This window comes from Carica papaya, chromosome 4, assembly GCF_054855325.1.
Source record: "Carica papaya isolate Zhongbai chromosome 4, ASM5485532v1, whole genome shotgun sequence".
Lineage (NCBI taxonomy): Eukaryota > Viridiplantae > Streptophyta > Magnoliopsida > Brassicales > Caricaceae > Carica > Carica papaya.
In genome coordinates, this window is record NC_142312.1 from 20,240,929 (window position 1) to 20,263,661 (window position 22,733).

Genomic DNA, 22,733 nt, shown 5'->3' on the forward strand with positions numbered 1-22,733 from the left:
TGATCAACCTACCTCATTCTACAAGTTGTGGGAAACAGCAACATTCCTTGCAACCTTATGAGCTAAAGCTCATGGTCATTATCCCAACACAAGTATCTAAAAGCTCCATCAACACTGGGATGCAATTATCCTCCCAGTGGCATATAACTATTTTAACTCCACTATTTTTCTGTTCACCCAATCTGCTGTAATTCCTACTAGAGAACCTGGCTCAACTATTGTGCTGCACCCACTAGAGTCATTTTCCTCGCAGCCCAGTGCAGCAGCTGCTACCTCCTTGTAGCTTCTTGGGGTTTTTTTTTGCCAAGTCATCCCCAGGCCCCACCTGACAATTTTTGCTTCTTGGTCAACCATAACCATCAGAGGATATCTCTTCAACTTTCCCATAAAATCGTCCCCAGAATCTCTCCTGCAATTATGTTTGCATAGCCAATTATGTGGCAATATTTTTGCCCTTTTGAAAATTGAGTCTGGATGCTCATCCCATGCTTGGCTGCCCAAGACACCATTACTGCTCCATGGTGGGGAATCAGGCCAACTATTTGACTCAACTCTCCCCTTATGTTCAAGGTGCCCACTCTGCTCTGGGGAACCAGTTGTTACGTCATCCATTCATGCCACCTGAATACTTCCATGCAGATGAGGATTGATTAATAAAGAATCTTATGAATATGGGTATATATCCTTTATAACTGGCTAGTAATGCACATGTCTTTCTTCTCTTACTATGAGCGGGCGTGCTACCGAAATGACTTCAGGTTCTTTGCGATCCCCTCATAAAGATCCAATCAAAAAGAGGAAGGGGGAAAAAATGATTTTTGTTTTTTAACAGTTTGGGGGATGGAAACTGAATTGCCTTTTGGTTCTCCCCGAAAACGGCACCCCCTGCCATCTCTTCTTGTTGGGAAGCAGACACTATGCATACTACTGTTCCCTACACAATTTGACACAGACAGAAAATGGTCCCCTCTGTTTTTGTTTGCTTCAACCAGCAGATATCCGGTCACTTTACACACTGGAGCAAAATAAGATCCTCTTCCAGGATAGTTTTTGTACAATTATCAAACCATTCTAACTGTATCCAGTCAAGGGTGGTCTCATTAACTTGATTCCTCACCTTTTCTTTAATCCTTATGTTTCTTGGTCACTTCGTAATATAAAACAACTTTGATTCTAATGAAAACACCGCTCCTTAATACCCTCATAATGCTCATCCTAATGTTAAATAAATGTAAATTTTAATGGAACACACAGAAATCCTCCATTATCATGATTCTTGCCTTCAGAATTTCTCAAATATTGGAAACTCAATAGGTTGTGGAGGACATTAGAAAGGGTAAAAGGAAAGACATGGCTTTGAAATTGGACCTTTTCTAAAAAAAACTTTTAATCACTAAACATTAACAAATGAATTGTCAGCCATGCATAAAAAAAGATAATATCTATAAATCAGTCAAAATATCTATCAGGTCCCTAAATCCTCCACAGAAGAAAGAAGAAAACCCTTAAAAAAGAAAGTGGTGTCCAGAATCATGAGCCCCTCACTCTCCCTAAATAGCCTTTATGAATTCTTTGAATTGACATTTCTGGGTCCAAGGTTTTTCCACTTAATTTTTTCTTGACTCCTAAGTTCAAGGTTGTCCACTTAGTCTCTAGAAAACTATTATATGTCTGCACCAAGCTTCAAACCCTGAATGTACATTATTCATGCACGCTTCTTCCTAAATGTCCAATAAACTTATATGCTAAGATAATTTCAATTTTAAGTGAAAAATATATTTAATGTACCTTAAGTTGGGGATTGTTGGAAATAATTTAATTTAAAGTAATAATAATGCAACTATAACTTTTGGTATTTTCTACATGAATAAATGAGAATATAGTTATGCATAGTTGTATTAATGCATGTTGACATCATCTATGTGCACGCATGATAAAAACATCAGATAAATCCATATATCATTAACTATAGGTGCATGTATCATTATAAAGTCAAACACATGTAATCATTAATTGTTATACTTATATTCATGTATTTAAGGAACAGTCTCACTAATAGTGAAACAGCATGGAAATGACAAGTACTTAAAGAAATCTAAATACTCTCTAAACTTGAGCATCAAAATTTGATGTTGAAAGGTACTTGGTTCCTATCAATAGAGCAAAACTATAAGCAAAATAAATCAAACCAAGGAAAGTTAAATCTTGGAGATAGAATAGATAAATTGCCTACAAAATTAGAGGCTCGAACTATCTTCAAGAAATGACGGCGTTCCTCTTGGTTAGTTTTGATATTGTATTTCATAATGGTCCTTTTAACGGATATCAATGTATGTCTACAGAACATTGATTTAGTCTCTCTTATTTAACATTCAATAGCTTTTATTCACGTTGAACGTATTTCAAATGGAATTTTCATTTTGGATTGATATGATGATCATAATCTAAATAGATACAAGAACATTTTGGATTGATATGATGCTCATAATCTAAATAGATACAAAGAACAAACTTCAAAAGCAAACAGCACTTACATGAATATTAAAATCATATGGCAAAGACACAGGAAGAAGCTTCCGAAGTTGAAACGCCTATTATCATGAAAAGAAAAAGATTGTAACAATGAATATATAAAAAACTAAATTATGTAAATGATAAAAACAAAAACTGTGAATAAAGTAAAATTGAATTACTTTTACAGGAAGAAAAACTGTTTAGAGGTATGAAAGACGTATTTTCTCATAATGACTCACAATTTACAAGCACAATCTTATAATGCAGTGCTAGTTGGAGAAGTTAGGAATATTCTCAGGATAAACAAGGAATGGAAAGAGTAGCAAATTCTCAGTTTGCTTATAAGCTCTGAAATGACATGGTTCTCCAAATCGTTAAGTCTTTCTAGGAAGAATTTGCAGGCAAGTAAGCTTGAAGAAGACTAAACCTTACCTATTGCTCTGGGCAGGTCAGAAATGTCATATTCATTTTACCATTGAAGAATAAGATAACATGATAGAAAAGGAGTATAATGAAAAAACATACAAGTATCCATTTAAACAAAGAAATAAAATCAAGGAGAAAACAAGCGAGCACGTCATACAAATGTCAAGCGGAAATGGTTCTATCACCTCTGAAGAAAGTCCAAGAAACAGTATTCCATAAATAAACCACCATAGGGATGCTGCCCATGTACAAAAGAAAGAACTCACAAATTAACCAAAATATCAATTAATTCCCTCAAATTCTCCTCAGAAGAAAGAGAATGATACTTCACCAAAAAATAAAAGACCTAGAACCATAATTCCCTCAAAGATTCTAAATGTTTCTCTCCAAATAACCTAAAAAGTAGACAAGGGGATCAAAGACATCTTTTTCACCTATTAACATCATGGAAACCTGCCAGTCCTAAAGCTCGTGTGAAATGAACCCAATAGTTTACGTATCTACAGTTAAGGAAGTCAAGAGTTGTCTCCCAAAAGCAATGTGAAAAGGGACACCACAAAAGTATATGATCTGATACCTCCACCGCCGATTCATACAGATAACAACCATTAACAAGGATGCAAAAAGGGAGAGGTGGTGAAAAAGGCCACAGTTTGTCCTCCCGATTATTCAAATTCCTCACAAGGTCGTTATCCCACACCACTTGACCACGAAGAGAAGAATTCACAAACCATAGCTCCCTCTCTTTTAGCCAATAGGTAGAACATAGGAAAGTAGGGATGCAAAAGTACCAACTTCACTCTACTCATCCTTCCGTAATTTCACCTTCTGCCTAGAGCAAACCTCCAATTAAATACGCTTGTAGAAGTCAGTCCACCACAAGTCAATCCTTTTCCATAAACACGTCCCATGGGTCTCTCGAGACATACTCTCCCCATTCCATACTTGATTCGTATGACCCTCCACCACAGGCTCCCCTCAGAGGACATAAATCTTCAATGCCACTTGGCCCACCAAATGCTCTAGAAGCTTGCTGAAAGCCCCAGAACGTGCTAAAAAGCTCCAGCACATGCCAGAAGCCTCTCGAAGCTTAAAGAAAATTCTGGAAAAGGCAAAACAAGTCCGGAAGACTCTAGAAGCTTGTAGAAGCATGCTGCCACTAGAGTTCTCTAGAAACTTTCAGCACTTGTAGACCCTTGTACATAACTCTAGAATAGTTTATAGATGTTTAATGTATACCCTTGGATCAAAACGATCCTAACCTTCCATTGAGGGGGGCCAACCTTTGTAAATAGACCTCCCCTCCAATTTGTAGCTCACTTGGCAACCTACCTTCCAAGCCTTCAAGCAACACTCAAGCTCACTTGTAAAAGCTCTCTTGTAAAGCTTTCATGCTCTTAATAAAAGTTTACATTCTTCCAAGCTTGTACTCTCTTTTCTCAAGTTGCCCTCAAGCTAACGCTTCTGCACACACAAAATGCTTGCTTACTTAGTTTTGGCCGCATGGACTTGAGTGTCACGCGAGAAACCTCAAAAATACTCACCCCGTGACAGGTGGTATTAAGGCAAAGGTTACGTTTATTCTTGACTCCACTGACCCTAACTAACGGGCATGGCATCAGAAGAAGGCGAAGCTGTCTAAGTTGAAGTGCTCCAAGAGCAAACTCGTGGGCTAGAGCCACGTACTCATCCCAAGCGAGGTAAGTCAAAAGCTCCTACCCCTACCGCTCTTGCAGGTGAGATCCTTGAGCCCCACGTTTCTCAGCTCGAACGTGATATGGGAGCTGTCCGGGCCCCTATGGGCTAACTCACCGACAATCTGGACAACCTAGTCCAAGAACACTCGGAAATCTCGCATGCTGCCAAAGCCATGATCGAAGAGCTTGCCAACATGTTTGGGGGACAAATTACCTCATTGGCCTGCAGTATTGCTGATCTCCGGAGATTAGTTGAAGGAGAGATCAACGAGCTACACTCGGAGATGGACGAATTGAGTGCTCAATGGGATGCACACCGGCGCGTCACCAGTCCTCCCTCCACTAGCACCGCTAATACAGGCGCTCATGCCCTTAAGGTGCTAAAGCCAGTAACCTTTGACGGCACCAGGAATGCCACTATGGAGAATTTCCTCGTTGGCTTGGAACAATACTTTAATGCATTGCGAGTGACTAACGACTATTTCTGCATCAACAATGCCCCTACATTCCTCTGTGATACTGTCCAACTCTGATGGAGGTGCAAGCACGCTGAAAGGAAGAAGGGATTGTGCATCATCAACACGTGGGATCAGTTCAAGGTAGAATTACGGAAGCACTTTATCTCAAGGTAGAAGATTGACTCTTACTAAGAGCATGTTGGCTAACCTACCTATATACTACATATCTCTTACGACAATCCCAGTTAAAGTGACAAAGAAATTGGAGTCTACTCAATGCAGATTCCCATAGGAAGATTCAGAGGACAGAAGGAAGTACCACTTGGTAAAGTGGAGAGAGATCAAAAAACTTGTGTCAAAAAGGAGGTTTCTGAGGTTGAGATCTTTTGTAGAGATGAATTTGGCTCTATAAGGGAAATAGTTATGGAGATTCATAAAAGAGAATGGGACATCATGGTGGAGAGTATCTGAAGCTAAATTTGGGACTATGGATAGTGGATGGATTTCAAAAGTAATGAATAGACCATATGAGGTGGGGATGTGGAGAAAAATTAACATGGATAGGCAAAGATTCTAGGAATACATTAGCTAGAAAGTAGGAAGAGCGAACAGTATTATGTTTTGGAGGGATGTTTGGGTGAGAGGAAGAATTGTTAAAGATCAATTCCCTCAAATATATGTGATTGCCTATTTCAAGAATATCACTGTTGAGGAGGCATGCATAGTTGGTTGAGGGAAGAGGGAGTGAGATATGAATGTAATAAGAAATCTTAATGACTGGGAGGTTAGTGAATATGAGGCGCTCCCACATTTTCTTTCAATTGTCAATCTTAACAGATACAACGATCAACTTTTGTGGAAACTACAGGAGAAAGGGGATTTCACAATGAAGTCCTACAACAATCACTTCATAAGAAACATAGTTACGAAACAAATGATTTTGTTCAAGCAGATACGGAAGGTAAATGCTCCTCTAAGAATTTTTTTTTTTTGGTGCATGGGAGGTGGGACAAGAGTGTATATAAACTATTGACAAACTGACGGTTAGAGATGAGATTTGGAATTGGAAGGGAATTAAAAAAGGGAGACAAATTGTGGGTCTCATTTTTCTTACTATTTTTTTGTTGGTTTAAAAAGAAAGAAACGATAGAACTTTTGAAGAGGTGGAAGAGGAGCTTGGTAAAATTAGGAAGAGATGGCTCAAGTATTTTGGGAATTTTATAGATATACTTATTAATATGTAAAAAATTTTGTACATGGGTGCCCCTTGCTAATTTTGAATTAATGATCATACTATAGTTTTTCTTTCAAAAAAAATATATGAATGAACTTTATTTCTATATTTTAAGTTAGGAACTTGCTAGATTACCTTCGAAAGTATTAATTTTTTTTTGAAAAAAAAATAATAATTTTATATCGCACATTTGATGTTGTTACACTTAAAATATTTATATAATTTCTAACTTATTAATAAAAAAAAAATTTATTTTACTAAAATTTTAATTATATGAAATATTATTCTCGTAAAATTTTAATTAAATTATTTTAACTAATTAAATAATAAACTAATAAAATAATTAAATAATAAAATATGCTACTCAACAAAAAACATTGCCAATAATATAGATTATTGCCATTAAAATAAGGACAAACCACAAAGTGGATGAATAGAAAAAACAAACAAATAAATTACTTACCTCACCAGGAGTTTCAAGAAGTGGCTGATTTTCAGTTGAACCAGTAATATGCTCTGTAACATAAGTTCCTAGAAATTTGTACCTGTGTGAAAAAAAATCTTTATAGAATTCATAATTAATTAGAAGATTAAATACACATATCCGTACACCGAGAGCAAAAAGCATATCATTAAATTGAAATATAGATATAGTCTATTTTTTCTTTTACTTCATTAAGTGGAACTTCTTATCCTCCATTGACGTAATTCTTCAGTCTCCCAAATAATTTTCTTTTTCATTCAAAATAAAACAAGTAGTTATATCTAGAAGTGCTAGTTTCTACACTTATTCTTGATATCTAAAATACAACAGAAGAAAAGCCTTATCAAACCAGAATCACTGGAACCAGTCTAGAAGAACATCATGAAAATCTAAATATCATAAAAATATTATGTTGACCATCCAATAAATTAGCATAGAAAGGAAGAAAACCTTCGCTCAAACACAACAAGTGTGGCAGATCCATCACACTCCAGAGAATGCTCAAAGTCAGGAGGTAGATAAGCATATGAATCCATCTGCAATACATCTAAATGTCTTAAGCTCTTTAGAACAAAGTATTATGCTTATACATTTCAGTTTGCAAACTGAGTAGAAATGACTCTTTTAAGTATTTAGTTTTGCAACATAAACGCATATGGCTTGTGTTAATATCAAATGCTACACAGAAATGACTATTGGAATTGCTGAGCTAAGAACTCTTCGTGCAACCTTATAACAAAGTAAAAGATGCAACTGCTAACAACAAGCATACATTCTTATTATGCCATAAATTGCGATATTAGCTCTATTTTTGTACTACTATGTTTTAGTTTTCTCGATCCAACATGTCTCCTAGAAGAAGAAACTGAAACATTGTTCATATTATGTCCAAGAAATACAACATGCATCTGTAGAGATACTCATGAACAAGCAAGGGAAAAGTGGATAACTAAGAACTGAATCTAACTAAAGAGGATATTGACTATAGTAAAACCTAAACATAGAGAATATTAACAATTAAAAAATAAATAAATTAGGTTAAAGGATATAAGGGTAAATCATACCATTTGTAATTGATTTTAATTAATTGTTTATTTTCTTTTTCGATCATAGAAAGTTGCATATATAGGATTGTAATATTCAATAGAATACACATTAAAACCATTTTTAACATGATATCATAGTTTAAGGTTAAGAAATCCTTAAACTCTTTTACAAATCCTATTCGGCTTTCATTGCCGAAATAAAAAAATACTAGAGGGGTCAACCTTCATTACCAAGCATCATAACCCTAGCCACGGCCACCACAGACTGACCACCTCCACCACAAGCCAACATCATATCCAACACAGCAACCACTTTTCCACCCACCATCTCACACGCCTAATATTTTTTAGGCTCAATGGTTGTGTCATTTATTGACAATTGCGCTAAAGTCACTTGGTTATTTTTACTCAAAGCCAAATTTAAGGTTAGCCATATTATATCCCAAATCTGCAATATGATAAAAACCCACCTTGAAACATTTATAAAAATATTCCCTTTTGATAATATAAAAGATTTTTTCAATCATACATTTTCATCATTCGTCCACCAATAATGAATTTTTCATGAATCATCATGTCCATACTTCATAATAAAACGGAGTAGCAAAACGTAAGAACAGTCACCTTTTAACCAGAATCAAAATTTTTCTTTTTTAAAATAATGTCTCAAAACAATATTGGAGTAAAGTGTCCTTACTATCACTTACATTATTAATTGTCTGCTCACAAATGTTCTTGACTTGAAAAATCATCATGAAACACTTCAAAAAATTTACCCAATAATAAGTGTCACAATTTATCTGGTTCCTTAGATATTTGAATGTGTTATCTTTTTCATATCATTCCTACCAAAGAGGAAACTTGATCCTTAGGACATGAAATGTCTATTTGTAAGGTACTTCTCTTCTCAAAAAGGATATAAATGTTACAATCTACCCACTCAAAAATTTTATTCGTTTGCAGATGTCACCTTTGTTTAACAAGAACCCTATTTAACCCAACTTTTTTTTTAGAGGACCCTACATCGGAAGATATAATGTTCCACAATTCCAAATGAATTTTAATTTACCAATTTTGTCACACATCTCAAAACTATTGTCACAAGAGAACATTCAAAATTCACCAAAAAACTCACAACCACAAGAAAACCTTCAAAATTCATCATCTCAAGAGAATATACTAAACTCTAGATTTTCTCAGGTGTATACAAGGAGGAAGATGCCGAGTATTGACCCAAAGTCGATTCAAAAATCCAACCTTGATTTTAAAATTGAGGTAAGTCTCGAAAAGGTCATATAATCCTCTAACAATGATATACTTGATGCACATCGTTAAAATACAAGAAAATGCACTAAATAGCCTCTATATCTTATCTTATAATTTGTGTTATTTGATAAATGCTCATTGATCTATAAAACTTTTCTCGCAAGTTTAAACAATGAGTATATCCTTAACATAGTATCTAAAACTTTATTTTGCAAAAAATAGAAAAATACTATGAGTGTGAAAATGCAAGCACCTGAAAATAACCAAACTTTGGAAGTGGTAACCCAAAGGCAAAAAAAAAACCAGTGGGATGCAAACGGATTTTCTCAATCAAATAGAAAATAGATAAAACAATCGAGAGGTATAAAGTAATACTGGTGGCAAAAGATTATATACGAACATATGGAATATACTATTATAAGATATTCGCATTAGTAATCAAAATGAATACTGTGTAAATCTTGATATCATTAGTTGTCCACTTTAACATGCAATTACATTAGTTTGATATAAAAATATCTTCCTGTATGAAGACTTAGAAGAAGAAATCTACATGGATGTCCCACAACTTTGACGAAGAAATATGAGCAAATAAGGTATATAAACTAAAGAAGTCACTGTATGGACTGAAACAGTCACCAAGAACATGACTTGGCAGATTCACATAGATGATGTTAGATTTAAGATTTAAGCAGATTCAAGTAGATCATACTTTATTCATCAAACACTCAAAAATAGAGGAAGTTATAACTCTCTTAATATACGTTGATAGCATGATCATAACAAGAAATAATGAGAATGAACATATAACACTAAAACAATGTCTCACAAAAGAATTCAAAATCAAGTAACTAGGTAAACTGCAGTATTTTCTGATAATTGAAGTAACCCACTTTAAGTATGAGATATTTATTTTGTCAACAAAAATAAATTCATGACCTATTAAAAGACATTGACAAACTAGCATGCAAACCAAGTAGCACTCTTATTGATCCTATTACAAACTAGAAATAGCATAGTAAGATAAACAAATAAAAAAATAAAATGTATTAGAGATTAGTTGAGAGATTAATATGTCTACCCACATGAGACTAAACATCGTCTACATAGTAAATATTATAAGTCAATTCATGCACAATTTAAAAGAAATACACCTACAAACAGCCTAAAGAATACTACAATACTTAAAATGATGACTAGAGAAAGAAATTATATTCAAAAAGAATGACAAATTGCTCCTAAAACCCTATACTGATACAGAATATGCAAGATCAATTATAGATAGAAAATCTCCAACAAGGTTTTGTACTTTCTTTCGAGACAATCTAGTCACCTGACAAAGTAAGAAAGAATATATAGTTGCAAGATCAAATGCAAAACCAAAGTTTCAAGAAATGGCAAAAAGAGTATGTGAAAATCTTATGCATCTACAATGTGACAAAGTCAGTCATAAACATCGCATACAATCATATGCAACACGACAACATCAAACGCATCGAGATAGACAGAATTTTTATGAAAGAAAAACTTGACAGTAGCCTAATATGTACCCTATATATACCCAACAATTTTCAAATAGCAGATGTGTTAACTAAAGATGTAAGAATCCAGCATTCCAAACCTTTTATTGGCAAGATGGGAATGAACATCATCTATTCCCCCCAACTTGACGGGAGTGTTAAAGAGAAAGTAAATTAGGTTAAAGGGTATAATGGTAAATTACACCATTTGTAATTAATTATCTTTTTTTTTTTCCATCCTAGAAAAGCTACATATTTAAAACTGTAATATTTAATAGAATACACATCAAACCATTTTTAACACGAACTATATAGAAAAAGCTTATAAGGAAAATAGCTTAATATCTTTTATGGACTATATAGGAAATTTTCCTATTCTCTAGCACTTCTCCTTAGGCTAAAGTTTACATAAACTGAAGCACGTTAAACAAAATTGATAGGGGAAAAAAATTATATCTTCAGAAATTACATGGAACAAAATTGATGAGTTCCAAAATCCACCACTCTAGACAAGCTAAACCAATAGGATAAGATGAAGTGTCAATAGGCATTCCAATGAACACTAGACATTAAATTTTTTTTTTTAGATAAAAATTAGGCATTAATTTGCAATTTACTTATAGATGCTAAAATAACAAAGAAAATAAACTCATTTATTGATGAGGGATTGCTATATTGCCACAAGCGGATAAACAAGAATGGAAGAAAAATCTCGTCAAGGGTTCGGAATCTAGGTCAAGGATCGAAAGTTGGCATAGGACAAATAGTGCATTCCTCACTCCCAATCTACGTTATTGTCATTCCTTGAGAATCTTGACTTTGCACAAGTTCTAGTTTAGTTATCATAGGTATTAATAATTATCAGTAGGAGTTTGGCTAGGAGTTTACTAGGAAGTCCACGAGGAACTAGAATATGCAGTTCGCTGTGACAAAATAAGAGTTTTTTAATAGAAAAAGAAGTATCATCTTCCAACAAAATAAGTGTCAGTTTAGAAGTTGGTTTTAGATAGATTATAGAAAGCCGACCAATAGGGCTTGCCTATATATATGCTATCGCTCTTGTTCTTTTTTTTTTTTGGAAAGACATATGCTATGGCTCTTATTAATAAAGAGACTGAAAATTATTAGTACAAACTCCAAACTCCAGAGACCTGTAGTTTCTCTCCAACAAGCTTTAACCTCTAAAAATACCGGTAGAGAGGGAAAAAAATTCACTAAACAGGTTGCATACTTGCTTAAGCACTTTAAGCTGGAATGCTCCATAATAGATCCCTCACCCAGATTTTTGTTATTAGTATGAGTTTATTATCCCTATTTAACTATATCCTTTTTTGTTATTCTCTATCGAAGGTTCTTTTTCTTTTTAAATAAATTCGCTATTGGAGATTCTATAACTAATGAGTTTATTTTTCTATTTAGTAGATTTATTTTTTAGACTTAAATTTTTTTGTTTCGGTTATGTTTGTTACCTATATATACAGCAACCTAGCTTAGTTGTTATCAAGACTTATATGATTATTATACAAACAGTATTCTGATATTGACTGATTATCGAGATTTGAGATATCTGATTTTTATTTTTTTATTAATTTTCTCTAGATGTTGTGTTCAAGCTCTCTTTATCTTACATCTACTTATGAATAAAAGAAAAAAAAAAGCTCAAAACAAAATCTAATTAAATAGGATATTGACTGTAATAGGACCTACCCATAGAGGACATTCAACTATAGGAGACAGTAAGGAAGGTAGCTTACTATTCTCTAATAGAATATAGAGGAAATTCCTGTTCTTTAACAATACTAAATTTCAGTAGGTAAATGTAAACCAGACAACCACACCGTTAGTTTGTTGGTAGTGCCAGATGAATTGGAGAGTGTAATGGATCCTTGAACCACGAATACGAACCTAACAGAAAGACAACATATGAGAGGCATTACAAAGTAAAACTAATGCATAGAGAGGCACTACAAAGTAAAACTAATGCATCATAATTTTTTCATAAAATGGTTATGAAAATAGGTAAAGAGAAAAGAAACAAGAAAAGTATTAACACCTCTCTACATCATGTGGTGGTAAATCTGACCTTGAAGTTTCTGCAGTAACAGAGCTTATAAGTAACTTAGTAGAAAAAACTTAGTTGAGACAATAACAATTATATAAGAGCCAAGAACCATGCAGCGCTAGAAGTGTGTCAACGTAACAACCATAAAAATAGGAACCAAACTGGGAAACTTAGGGTGTCTGGCAGGATGTGAGTGGAAATGGAACTTCCCAAGGCTTCTCATAGAAATCATCCACATAATTCATATGATTTTCATAAAAGGACATAGTTTATACTTCCTAAATTAAAGCCAACCCTCGACATTTTAATTTATTAGCAGGAAAAGAAAATTAAATGGGCAGAAGAAAACACGAGATCATGAATCACTTAAATGATTGCGAGTAGTCAGCCGAGTTGTTCCTCATTGTCGACTAGTACCCAAACTCTCATTGTTAGTTTAAGTTTCAGCATGAATTGCTCATATTTCAAAGGTTACTTCAACTTATGGATGTGATAGCAGAACGGAGGTCCCATTTAATATGACTGTAGAATGTAAGGGTGGCAGAACAGTAAACCAGTCACTTTCTCATTACTACATGTGTTCTTGTCCCAAAACTATGTACCTAAACATTACTAGGAGAGACTATGTTAAACACCATCTATCTTATAAATAGGTCCTCTAGGGTGTTGGAATTTCGCTATCCTATTGAAGTCCTACCTACCTTCTTTTGTGACATAAAATTCATGAATAATCTTGTCCCTGGAGTCTCTTGGTGTGTTGCCTATGTTTAATATATCAATTTCAAAGAGGTAAACTTGACCCAAGGTCCATTAAGTATATCGTGGGGATGTCTTGAAGCACATATTTCACTAAGGAAGAAACCCATTTTCCGGTGGACAAGGGAATGTCAAGGGTGAAAAACTCTAAACTGAGTATCCAAGAATTTGGCAAAAGAAAATGAGGCTAGGGGATCACTGCCACCTGTTACAAGTATGACAATCGTCATCTCTCTGGTGATTGCTGCAAAAATAAAACTGTGATGGTTGTAAAAGACATAGGAAATGGCGGATCTACCCAAAAACAAAAAATTATCGTATGCAAATGGTCTTTACTATCAAACACAAGACAAATTAGACAATCGAGAGATATAAAGCGAGACTGAGAGTAAAGAACTATACACAGACATAAAATAGATTAGTAAGGACACTCGCACCAATAGCCAAGATGAATATTGCACGAATCTTGTTGTCATTAACTACTCATTTTGATTGTCATCTACAACAAATGTCTTTTTTGTATAGAGATTTAGAAGAAGAAATTTATATACATATTTCACCATGCCTTGAGAGAGAAATAAGAGCAAATAAGGTATATAAATGAAAGAATACTTTGTGTGGACTCAAGCAATCACTAAGAGCATGGTTTCGCAAGTTCGCAAGAGTGATAGGTATGAGATTTAAACAGACTCAAAATCTGTTATTATTCTCTTAATATACGTTGATGATTTTATTACAACAAGAGATGACGAGAAAGAAAAACTTGGTAAATTGAAGCATTTTTTTCTAAATTGAAGTCACCTACTCAAAATCTGAAATTTTTATTTCTCAAAAGAAATATATTCATAACATGTTAAGAGATACTAACAAGTTAGCATGCAAAACAACTAGCACTCTTATTGATTCTAATTACAAATTAGGAAAAATAGAAAAAGATATGTCAACAAACAAAGAAATGTAACAAAAATAAGTTAGAAAATTAATATACTTATCCCACATGAGACCAAACATGACTTATACAATGAGTGTTCTAAGTCAATTCATGTATAATTCAAAAAAAGTGCACCTACAAGCAACCTACAGATTACTAGATTATCTTAAAGGGTTACTTAGAAAATGAATTATGTTCAAGAATAGTGATAAATTATTCTTATATATCTATAGTAATGCAAATTATGCAGAATTAATTGTAAACAGAAAATCTACTATAAGATACAATACCTTCCTTAGGGACAATCTTGTAACACCCACCAAAACTTTTTTTTTTCATTTTTTATTAATAAATATAATTATTTATTTATTTAATTTATTTTATTATATTTTATTTTATTTTAATTTAATAAAAAAAATAGAATAAAATTTATTAAGGATTAAATTGAAAACAATTTTAGAAAAAATGGGTAAAAATTGGATTCGCGAGATATTTTTGAAAAAAAAATCAGAAACCAAGGGTCAAAACGCAATTTAGAAAAAATTTGTCACGTCAGACGGTCAGCAGCCCTGACCAACCAGGACACGCTAGGCACTGACGCGGGAGGCCACGCGGGGAGAGCCTTGTGGGCGATCCGCGTGCGCGCGATCAAACTGCTGACGTCTGTTCTCGTGCGCATGGACGACCCAGAGTGAATCGCGATGGACAGCCGAGATTGGATCGCGATGAACGGCCCAGATTCACTCCCTATTTAATCGCGATCGGACAGTCCACATCAAACGTGATAGACGGCCCAGATCAAAAGCGAATGGGTATAAATAACTCCATCCGCACCCAAACCCTAACCCTAGCCGCCAGAACCCCTCGCCGGAGAAGACAACCTAGTCGCCGGGGAGCCGACCGCCGCACCGGAACCCTTTCCGACCGTCAAAAAAGGTAAAAAAAAAATTTTCTTTGCACGAAATTCAATTTTAAACCCACCCATGGCCAAATCGGAGTGAAAGAACCGGCCAATTGGCCGAAAAACACCGATGAAGCCCAGTGGCACCGCCGCGGGGAATTTCACAAACCGCATCCAATGAGGCCCTTCACGATTCCCGTTTTGCGTAATTTTTCCACCGTTGTGATCATCGTTTTCTTCTCTATAAGTTGACCGAAGCGAAACACCCAACCGTAACGCGAGCCGGAGGAGCCGCCGCACCAGAGAGCCCTGCAACCTGTGAGTTTCGGTTTTTCATATTTTTTCGGGTTACCGAGGCCCTTTAGAGTGTGCAAGCAGGAATCGATGTGAAATCGACCGAATTCGGCCAAAAACGGCCGACCCGAGGCAGACCCTGGGAATGATTTTGGGTTTATTTTGAACATTTGTAGGTACTATAAGCGCATTTCAGTTCCCGGAGAAAAATTCAAGGAACTCAGGAACCGCCCGTAGGCGCAGTAAACTGTTTAGCTTTTCGGCATCAAATCGAGTAAGAACCCCTCATCCTATTTTCTATCATAGAATTGAAGTTTGAATAAATAATAATACGGTATTTTGTACAAATTAAATAAATGTGCATAATTAATTACGGTTGTTAATGGAGCCCAAATCGGACATTATTCTATGTTGATTTCTGTTGATTTATTTTACAGTCTAAAAGCATGATAGTATTTAGTTTATCTATTTTATGGTTTAAATGCATGTATTACTACCTTACTTGACCACTGTTTGATTTTGGGATTTGAGACATGATTACATTGCCGGATGCATGTTTATTTATTTATATGATTATGTTTGATTTGATAATAGAGACTAAGGGGAAACAGGAAAGGGGTGTGATCAAATAAACAGATAGAATGACAGCTTTACTAGATATCCTGAGAGATGGTGAACAGACCGGGTACATAGGGAACCCTACCATGAACATTATCTCATAGCTGATGGGGTATGGAAACGACCATGTAATTTAGATTGTTAAGGGAAAGGGTTCACGTGTAGCGGGGACACCCCTATGAACCCCCGTGGATACTAATAGGCTGGTGAAATGACAAATGGTTATGATTTGGTTTATTGTTAATGAATATGAATTTCTGATATGTTTTATGTTGCTGATTGTTCATGAAGTTATGATCTGTATGGTATTATTGTCTTTATAGGTTGTTTTCATAAATTCCACAATGGTAAGTGAACGGTAAATGATTTTATGATTGATAAACGAATTTATTAAATTTAGTGCTCCATTAGTTGTTTTGATTTTCTACCAACCTTTACTTATGTGCCGGTGATATAGTGTGATATCTTTACTGGGGTAGTGTAGCTCATCCTTTATTTAACCATTTCAGATCAAGAGGATCTGGTTACAGAGCCCGATCCGCAGGAAGATTGCGAGTAGATGCTAAATACTTTATATTTTTCATTATTTTTCTTATTTCTCGTATTTCTTTCAGAGAATTCATTCTGTAATGTTGTTCAGTGCTTTTAAGTTATTGTGTAAATGATGTAAATCTAAACATTTTGTTTCGCTTCCGTACTTAAATTATTATATATTTTCTTTTGGATTTCCGGAGTCGTTACAATCTACTCACCTAGAGAAGTAATAAACAAAATATAATTGCGAGATCGAATGGAGAATCAAAATTCCAGGCAATGGGACAAGGGTATGTGAACTATTATAAATAAAAAAACCTTTGAAGATTTTAGAATCAAGTAGAAAAATCTTATGCCCTTATACTATGACAATAAATTGGTCATAAGTATCATTCACAACCCGATGCAATATGATTAGACAAACACATCAAGATCAATAAATATTTTATCAAAGAAAAACTTAACAGAAGCTTAATATGTACCTTGTACATGCATAGCAATTCTCAATTACCAGCTGTATTAACTAAAAACTTAAGTAATCTAGCACTCCAAACTCTTATTAGCAAGTTGTGAAGAAGTAATCTAGCATTCCAATATAAATCCCATACTGTAACAACAAATCGGTCATAAGCATCGCTCATAATCTGATGCAGCATAACCAGGTCAAACACATTGAGATTAATAAATATCTTATCAAAGAAAAACTTCATAACAGCCTAATATGTACCTCACATATGCCTACCAATTCTCAACTTGCAAATATATTAACTAAAGTATAAATAATCCAGCATTCCAAACTCTTTTTAGTAAACTAGGGATGAACAATATTAATTCCCTAACTTGAGGGGAAATGATAAAGAAATTATAAATTAAGTTAAAGCGTTACAAGAGTAAATTACATCCTTTATAATTAATCGTAATTTATTATCTATTACCTTTTATATTCTAGAAATTTTACATATATAGAACTATAATATTCAATAAAATATACATCAAACTATCGTTAACAGATCTCTCTCCAATTTAAGGAACCAAAATTGTGTTCTTAACTCTAAATGGAAGGAGGCAGTAGCACTTTTTCCTCTGCTGTTTGCTGATGCCAGAAGAAATGTTCACACCTTCCACCCATTGAAGAAGATCATTGGAACCATCAAACTGTGAAAAATCTAACTTCATGCACCTGGGCAGAATGGTCCTATAGGCAGCCTGGTGATGTCCGTGGGCGGCATACTCATGCAGCATGTGCTGGGAGGCAGGTCCAGAATCGTTGGTCATGCCCAGGACCATTCTGCAGGTCTCCACACCCGACAGTCCAGCTTCTGCAGTTCTGGACACACGTAAAAAGGGGTCTATGCACCAAGAAACTCCTTCCCTACAGGACCCTACTCCTCTTTCGTGTCCAACTGGCCAAAATGTTGAAGTTGCACGGCCTGACTGCTGCCTTCTTCGGCTTCTTTATAGACTGTCTGGGCTTACAGTTCCTCCAATTGGTCAACCAAAAACTCAAACTTCAACTTCTCCTCCCTATGCTCTTGATAAATTTGCATGAATTTTTCAAACATAAATTGTAGATCACCTATAACGAATGGCTCGGGTACCAATTTGTTATAGTCTCTACTAAAGGCTCGCGCTATGGGGCGATTCACAAAAAAATCAGTAGGTATAATGTCATGTTTTTTATTTATTTATTTTCTACCCTTACCTATCCTAAGAATTCAAAAAAATAATAACTAGGACTCACTAGTTAAAGAGAACTTGTTGATTTTTGAAGAAAAAATAATAATTTTGTTTCTCACTCTTTATGTTATTACATTTAAGGTATTTATAAAATTTATATTCTATTATAAGAAAATTTTTATTCTAATAAAATTATAATTATATGAAATAATTATTCTCATAAATCCTAATTAACTAACTAAATAATAAACTAATAAAATAATTAAATAATAAAATATGATAGTCAATACCCTCTCTCAAGTTAGTGCAGGAATATCACACATACCCAACTTGTAAACCAATTTGCAAACCCAAAGTGGACGTGCGCGGAAGAGCTGAAAAAAGAATCAGAAAAGGCTGGTCGGAGCGACTCGCACGCGGAGGAAGCAGATTTGCACTGGATCGCTAAACCAAAGGGGGTCGCATGCAAAGGAGCCAGAAAAAGGACCAGAAAAGATTCGTCAAAGCAGCTCGTGCGTGAAAAAAACCTGGTCGCGAAATCAGAGGTAACCACGCATGAAAGAGGCGGAAAAATGACCAGAAAAGACTGGTCGAAGCGTCTCACTCGCTGAGGAAGCAGATATGTCTGGCAAGGCAGCAGCTCGGCTCAGACACGGATGGCTCGGCTTTGTTCAGGGCAGCGGCTCAGCTCGGGCTCGGCTTGGACAGATCAAATTGTGCAGCTTTGAGCGAAGGGAAGCAAATCATGAGGCAGGCCAGAAAGCAGATCATGCAGCGAACTAGAAATCGGATCGCGCAGCGAAGCAAGAAGGTGGATCACGCGGTGAGGCCAGAAATCGGATAGCGTCGGCTCTACGCTTGCTGTGGGAAGAGGCAGATCTGCATCGGGTAGACAGATCTGTTCCTAGTGAGTGGCGCAATTTGTGAGAAGACCCGACTGGAGAAGAAGAAATCGAGGCTGCCAAAGGAAGAGGCGCCACGATTAGGGCCGGGTTGCAAATTTTCTGGCAGCAGGCAGCGATTCCAGCGGCGGCACGTGAGGCAGCGAGTGACGGTCTAGCGGCAATGCAAGTTCCGTCTGACTAGGTGGTAAGAGTAGATCTTGATAGATGGTTACCAATCTAGCCTATTTTGCTATTTTAGAATTTTAGAAAAAAATCTTGAAATAACATTATTTTGTCTCTGATACCATATTAATTTTTGAAGAAAAAATAATAATTTTATTTCTCACCCTTTATGTTGTTAAATTTAAGTTATTTATAAAATTCATATCCTATTGATAAAGAAATTTTTATTCTAATAGAATTCTAATTATATGAGATAATTATTTTTATAAAATCTTAATTACATTATAATAAACTAATAAAATAATTAAATAATAAACTATGATAGTCAACAGAACCCTACGATCTCTTGAAGAGAAATCCACTCTCCGTTAATATCAAACTTCACACATGATTCTGTCTTTCTCCCACAGCAGCAGATACGTACAAAGAGGAAAAGTTAATTCTAGAAAATTATTCCAGAATTACCTAAAGTGACCTTATCTTAAAAACAGACTTATTCTTACTCTAATACATACTTAATACTTATTTTAATACACTTATATAATTATTACACAACATTTACGCTAAAGACATAAATATAAGCAGTTAGATAGAACTAATTTTGTTTCTTCCTTGGTAACCAGCAAGTAATGAACTATTTTGCTCCTAACATATTATCATCTTCAAGAACTGCACATATTTTTGAAAAAGAACAATTATATATTAATCTGAAAAATGAAAACTCAAAACAAATTTTCTAAAACTAAACAAAGCCTTAACAACTACGAATTCAAATAGAATCACACCTTTCATTTTTACCAAGTACATTACAAAATGGGCGCCCATGGCTGGTGTTATCAAATATGCCCCAAGTGTGTTGGTCCTGAGAAGTAAAATTAAATTACTAAAACAAGGTCTCATCATCATAACAATAATTGATATTCATTCTTAAGTTACCACTCAGGTAAAGGACTGAATACATGACTTTCTGGAGTTATCAATGCATGGTCTCTTTTATATACACTGCGCGTGAAACCCGGCAAATCTGTGAAACAACCAAATCAAACTTGGAAATAAACATAATAGATAAGAATTTTGTTTAAGTGATAAGTAAATTTTATGTCAACAAATTGAACCATGTTATTCTTGATTTTGGCTAGTTTCTAAATACATTTATGTTGCAAGATTGAGCACAAGAAAGCACTTTCTGGTGAATATATGCAAAAAAGTAGAAGTGTCAAAACAGTAGCTCAATGCCCGACACCAGGAACAAAGGCCAGGAAACTAAACATGAAGAATCTGAAGTGTCAGACAAAAAGTCAGCGTCTCGGTGCTGAAAGCTAGCGACCAAATGCCAGATGCGGAAAGAAATATATTAGCTCAATGCCTAGGAGCCTAAAGTTAGTGCCTTGACGCCCGTCAGGATGAAAATTTAAGCCCCTGACCATAAATTCTCCTTTTGCCCCAATCTTCTAGAGGGCCTTTCAAAAATGCCCTTTATGTGTTTCTGGAGAGAGAGCCACCCTGGAGAGACATTCTACTGACAATAGAAAAGAGAGAAAAGCAAGTAGAAAAAGATTTGAAGTCCAAGAAGAAAGAGAAACCAAAGGAAGTGAAGGAGCAAGGAAGCTTAAGAGTCATCCTTGAGACTAAGTTCTCTTTTTCTTGCTTTCATTTTTCTAAATTCATGATGATGTTCAAATCTAGATGATTTGTATAAACTCATGAGCTAAATTTATTAGTTAGAGAGAGATGAATGTGGACCTTGTTATTTTGATGTAATGATTTTAATGAATGTTTAATTATTTTTATGCATGACAAACATGCTCTATTACTCTTAATATTTTTTGGTTTTTAATTGTAGATTTATATATTGTGAATGTATCAAAAGATGAAGATTGTTTAATGAATCTATTGAGTGTTCAAATTGATTCATGAATCTATTGACCTATAGGTTATTCCATAAATAGAATAGGACTAAACCTAATAAACATCAAGTAAAATTTGTGTGATCACTTTAGATCTACCCGAAAGGCACATTTAACTGAGAAGAACCTTGTTATTTTGATGTAATGATTTTAATGAATGTTTAATTATTTTTATGCATGACAAACATGCCCTATTACTCTTAATCTTTTTTGGTTTTTGTAGATTTATATATTGTGATGTATCAAAAATGAAGATTGTTTAATGAATCTATTGAGTGTTCAAAATGTTTCATGAACGAGACAATATTTATCTGACCTATAGGGTATTCCATAAATAGAATAGAACTAAACCTAATAAACATCATGTGAAATTTGTGTGATCACTTTAGATCTACCCAAAAGGCACATTTAACTGAAACGGGATTTCACAGAATTTAATGCACCTCAATAGGATCCAATTTAGAATCTATTTGAGAAGAACATTTGAAAATTAGATCTAATTGGGATAGTTAATTTTATTTGAAAATCACAGTTAAATGATTGGGAGTTCTACCATCACATGTATAGCAATCACTAAACTCAAAATGATTGGGAACTCTACCATCACATGTATAGCAATAACTAAACTCATTTATTCACTACTCTTTTTGTTATTCAAGGATGTAGATGAAATCTAATCTATAACATCTATTTGTAACTGGAATTTATTTTTACAAGAACATCTTAACGATAGCCTTAGCATTTAGAAATTTTTTATTTTTTTTTTTAAATAAAGCATTTAGAAGTTTTATATTTATAATTCAATTCGCTCCATGTTCGGTAACTCAAATAACAAGGATATAAGTACAGTAATGCTATAAATTTAATTAAGATTCATGAGATCTATATCTTATTTATCGCCTTATTTCTTCTATAGCTAGTGAGCTTACTAGTGTAATTTAGTTGCATCAGTGAGATTGACAGGATTAGAAGTTTAAAGCACCACATATTTAACTCTGAAGAACCTAGAAATATGAATATTTCACTTCAGAAAATAATCATGGAAAGCTCGTGGTCAATTCGGTAACCAAGGAAGGTTTGTATTTACCACTTACACTTCTAGGGGCTAGCATGACCTTTTCGGCATCTCTCCAAACTAAGGTACATGGGGATTATAGTGATATCTCCTCGGCTTATCTACAAAGAGATTTGATTGTGGTTCTGCATTGACTTTTATTTTCTCTTTCCTCTTTCCTTTTTGTTTCCTTTCTTCAAGAGAATCTCTTATCCTTCATTAGTGTACTTTTCTCTTTTCACTCTCTATAATATTTAATTTTTTTATAAAGATAAAATTGATCTGCA

At 34.6% G+C, this 22,733-nt stretch overlaps 1 protein-coding gene across 5 annotated transcripts in view; it reads right to left on the reverse strand.

The window, feature by feature from the left end:
* UGLYAH (ureidoglycine aminohydrolase) overlaps positions 1-22,733 on the reverse strand; it is a 38,665-nt gene that overhangs the window by 11,587 nt on the left and 4,345 nt on the right. For 3 of the 5 annotated variants that reach the window (XR_015818515.1, XM_088218078.1, XM_088218080.1), the window contains exons 3-9: positions 20,422-20,509; positions 20,271-20,347; positions 12,699-12,738; positions 12,484-12,550; positions 7,264-7,349; positions 6,793-6,874; positions 2,535-2,591 (exon numbers count right to left, since the gene is read on the reverse strand). Coding sequence is in view for 4 of the 5 variants with exons in the window: in XM_088218078.1 (XP_088074204.1) it covers positions 2,535-2,591; positions 6,793-6,874; positions 7,264-7,349; positions 12,484-12,550; positions 12,699-12,738; positions 20,271-20,347; positions 20,422-20,509 (497 nt within the window). In the remaining variant the exon portion in view is untranslated. The remainder of the gene's footprint in view (positions 1-2,534; positions 2,592-6,792; positions 6,875-7,263; positions 7,350-12,483; positions 12,551-12,698; positions 12,739-20,270; positions 20,348-20,421; positions 20,510-22,733) is intronic. The other 2 variants (XM_088218079.1, XM_088218081.1) reach the window with 2 other exon arrangements.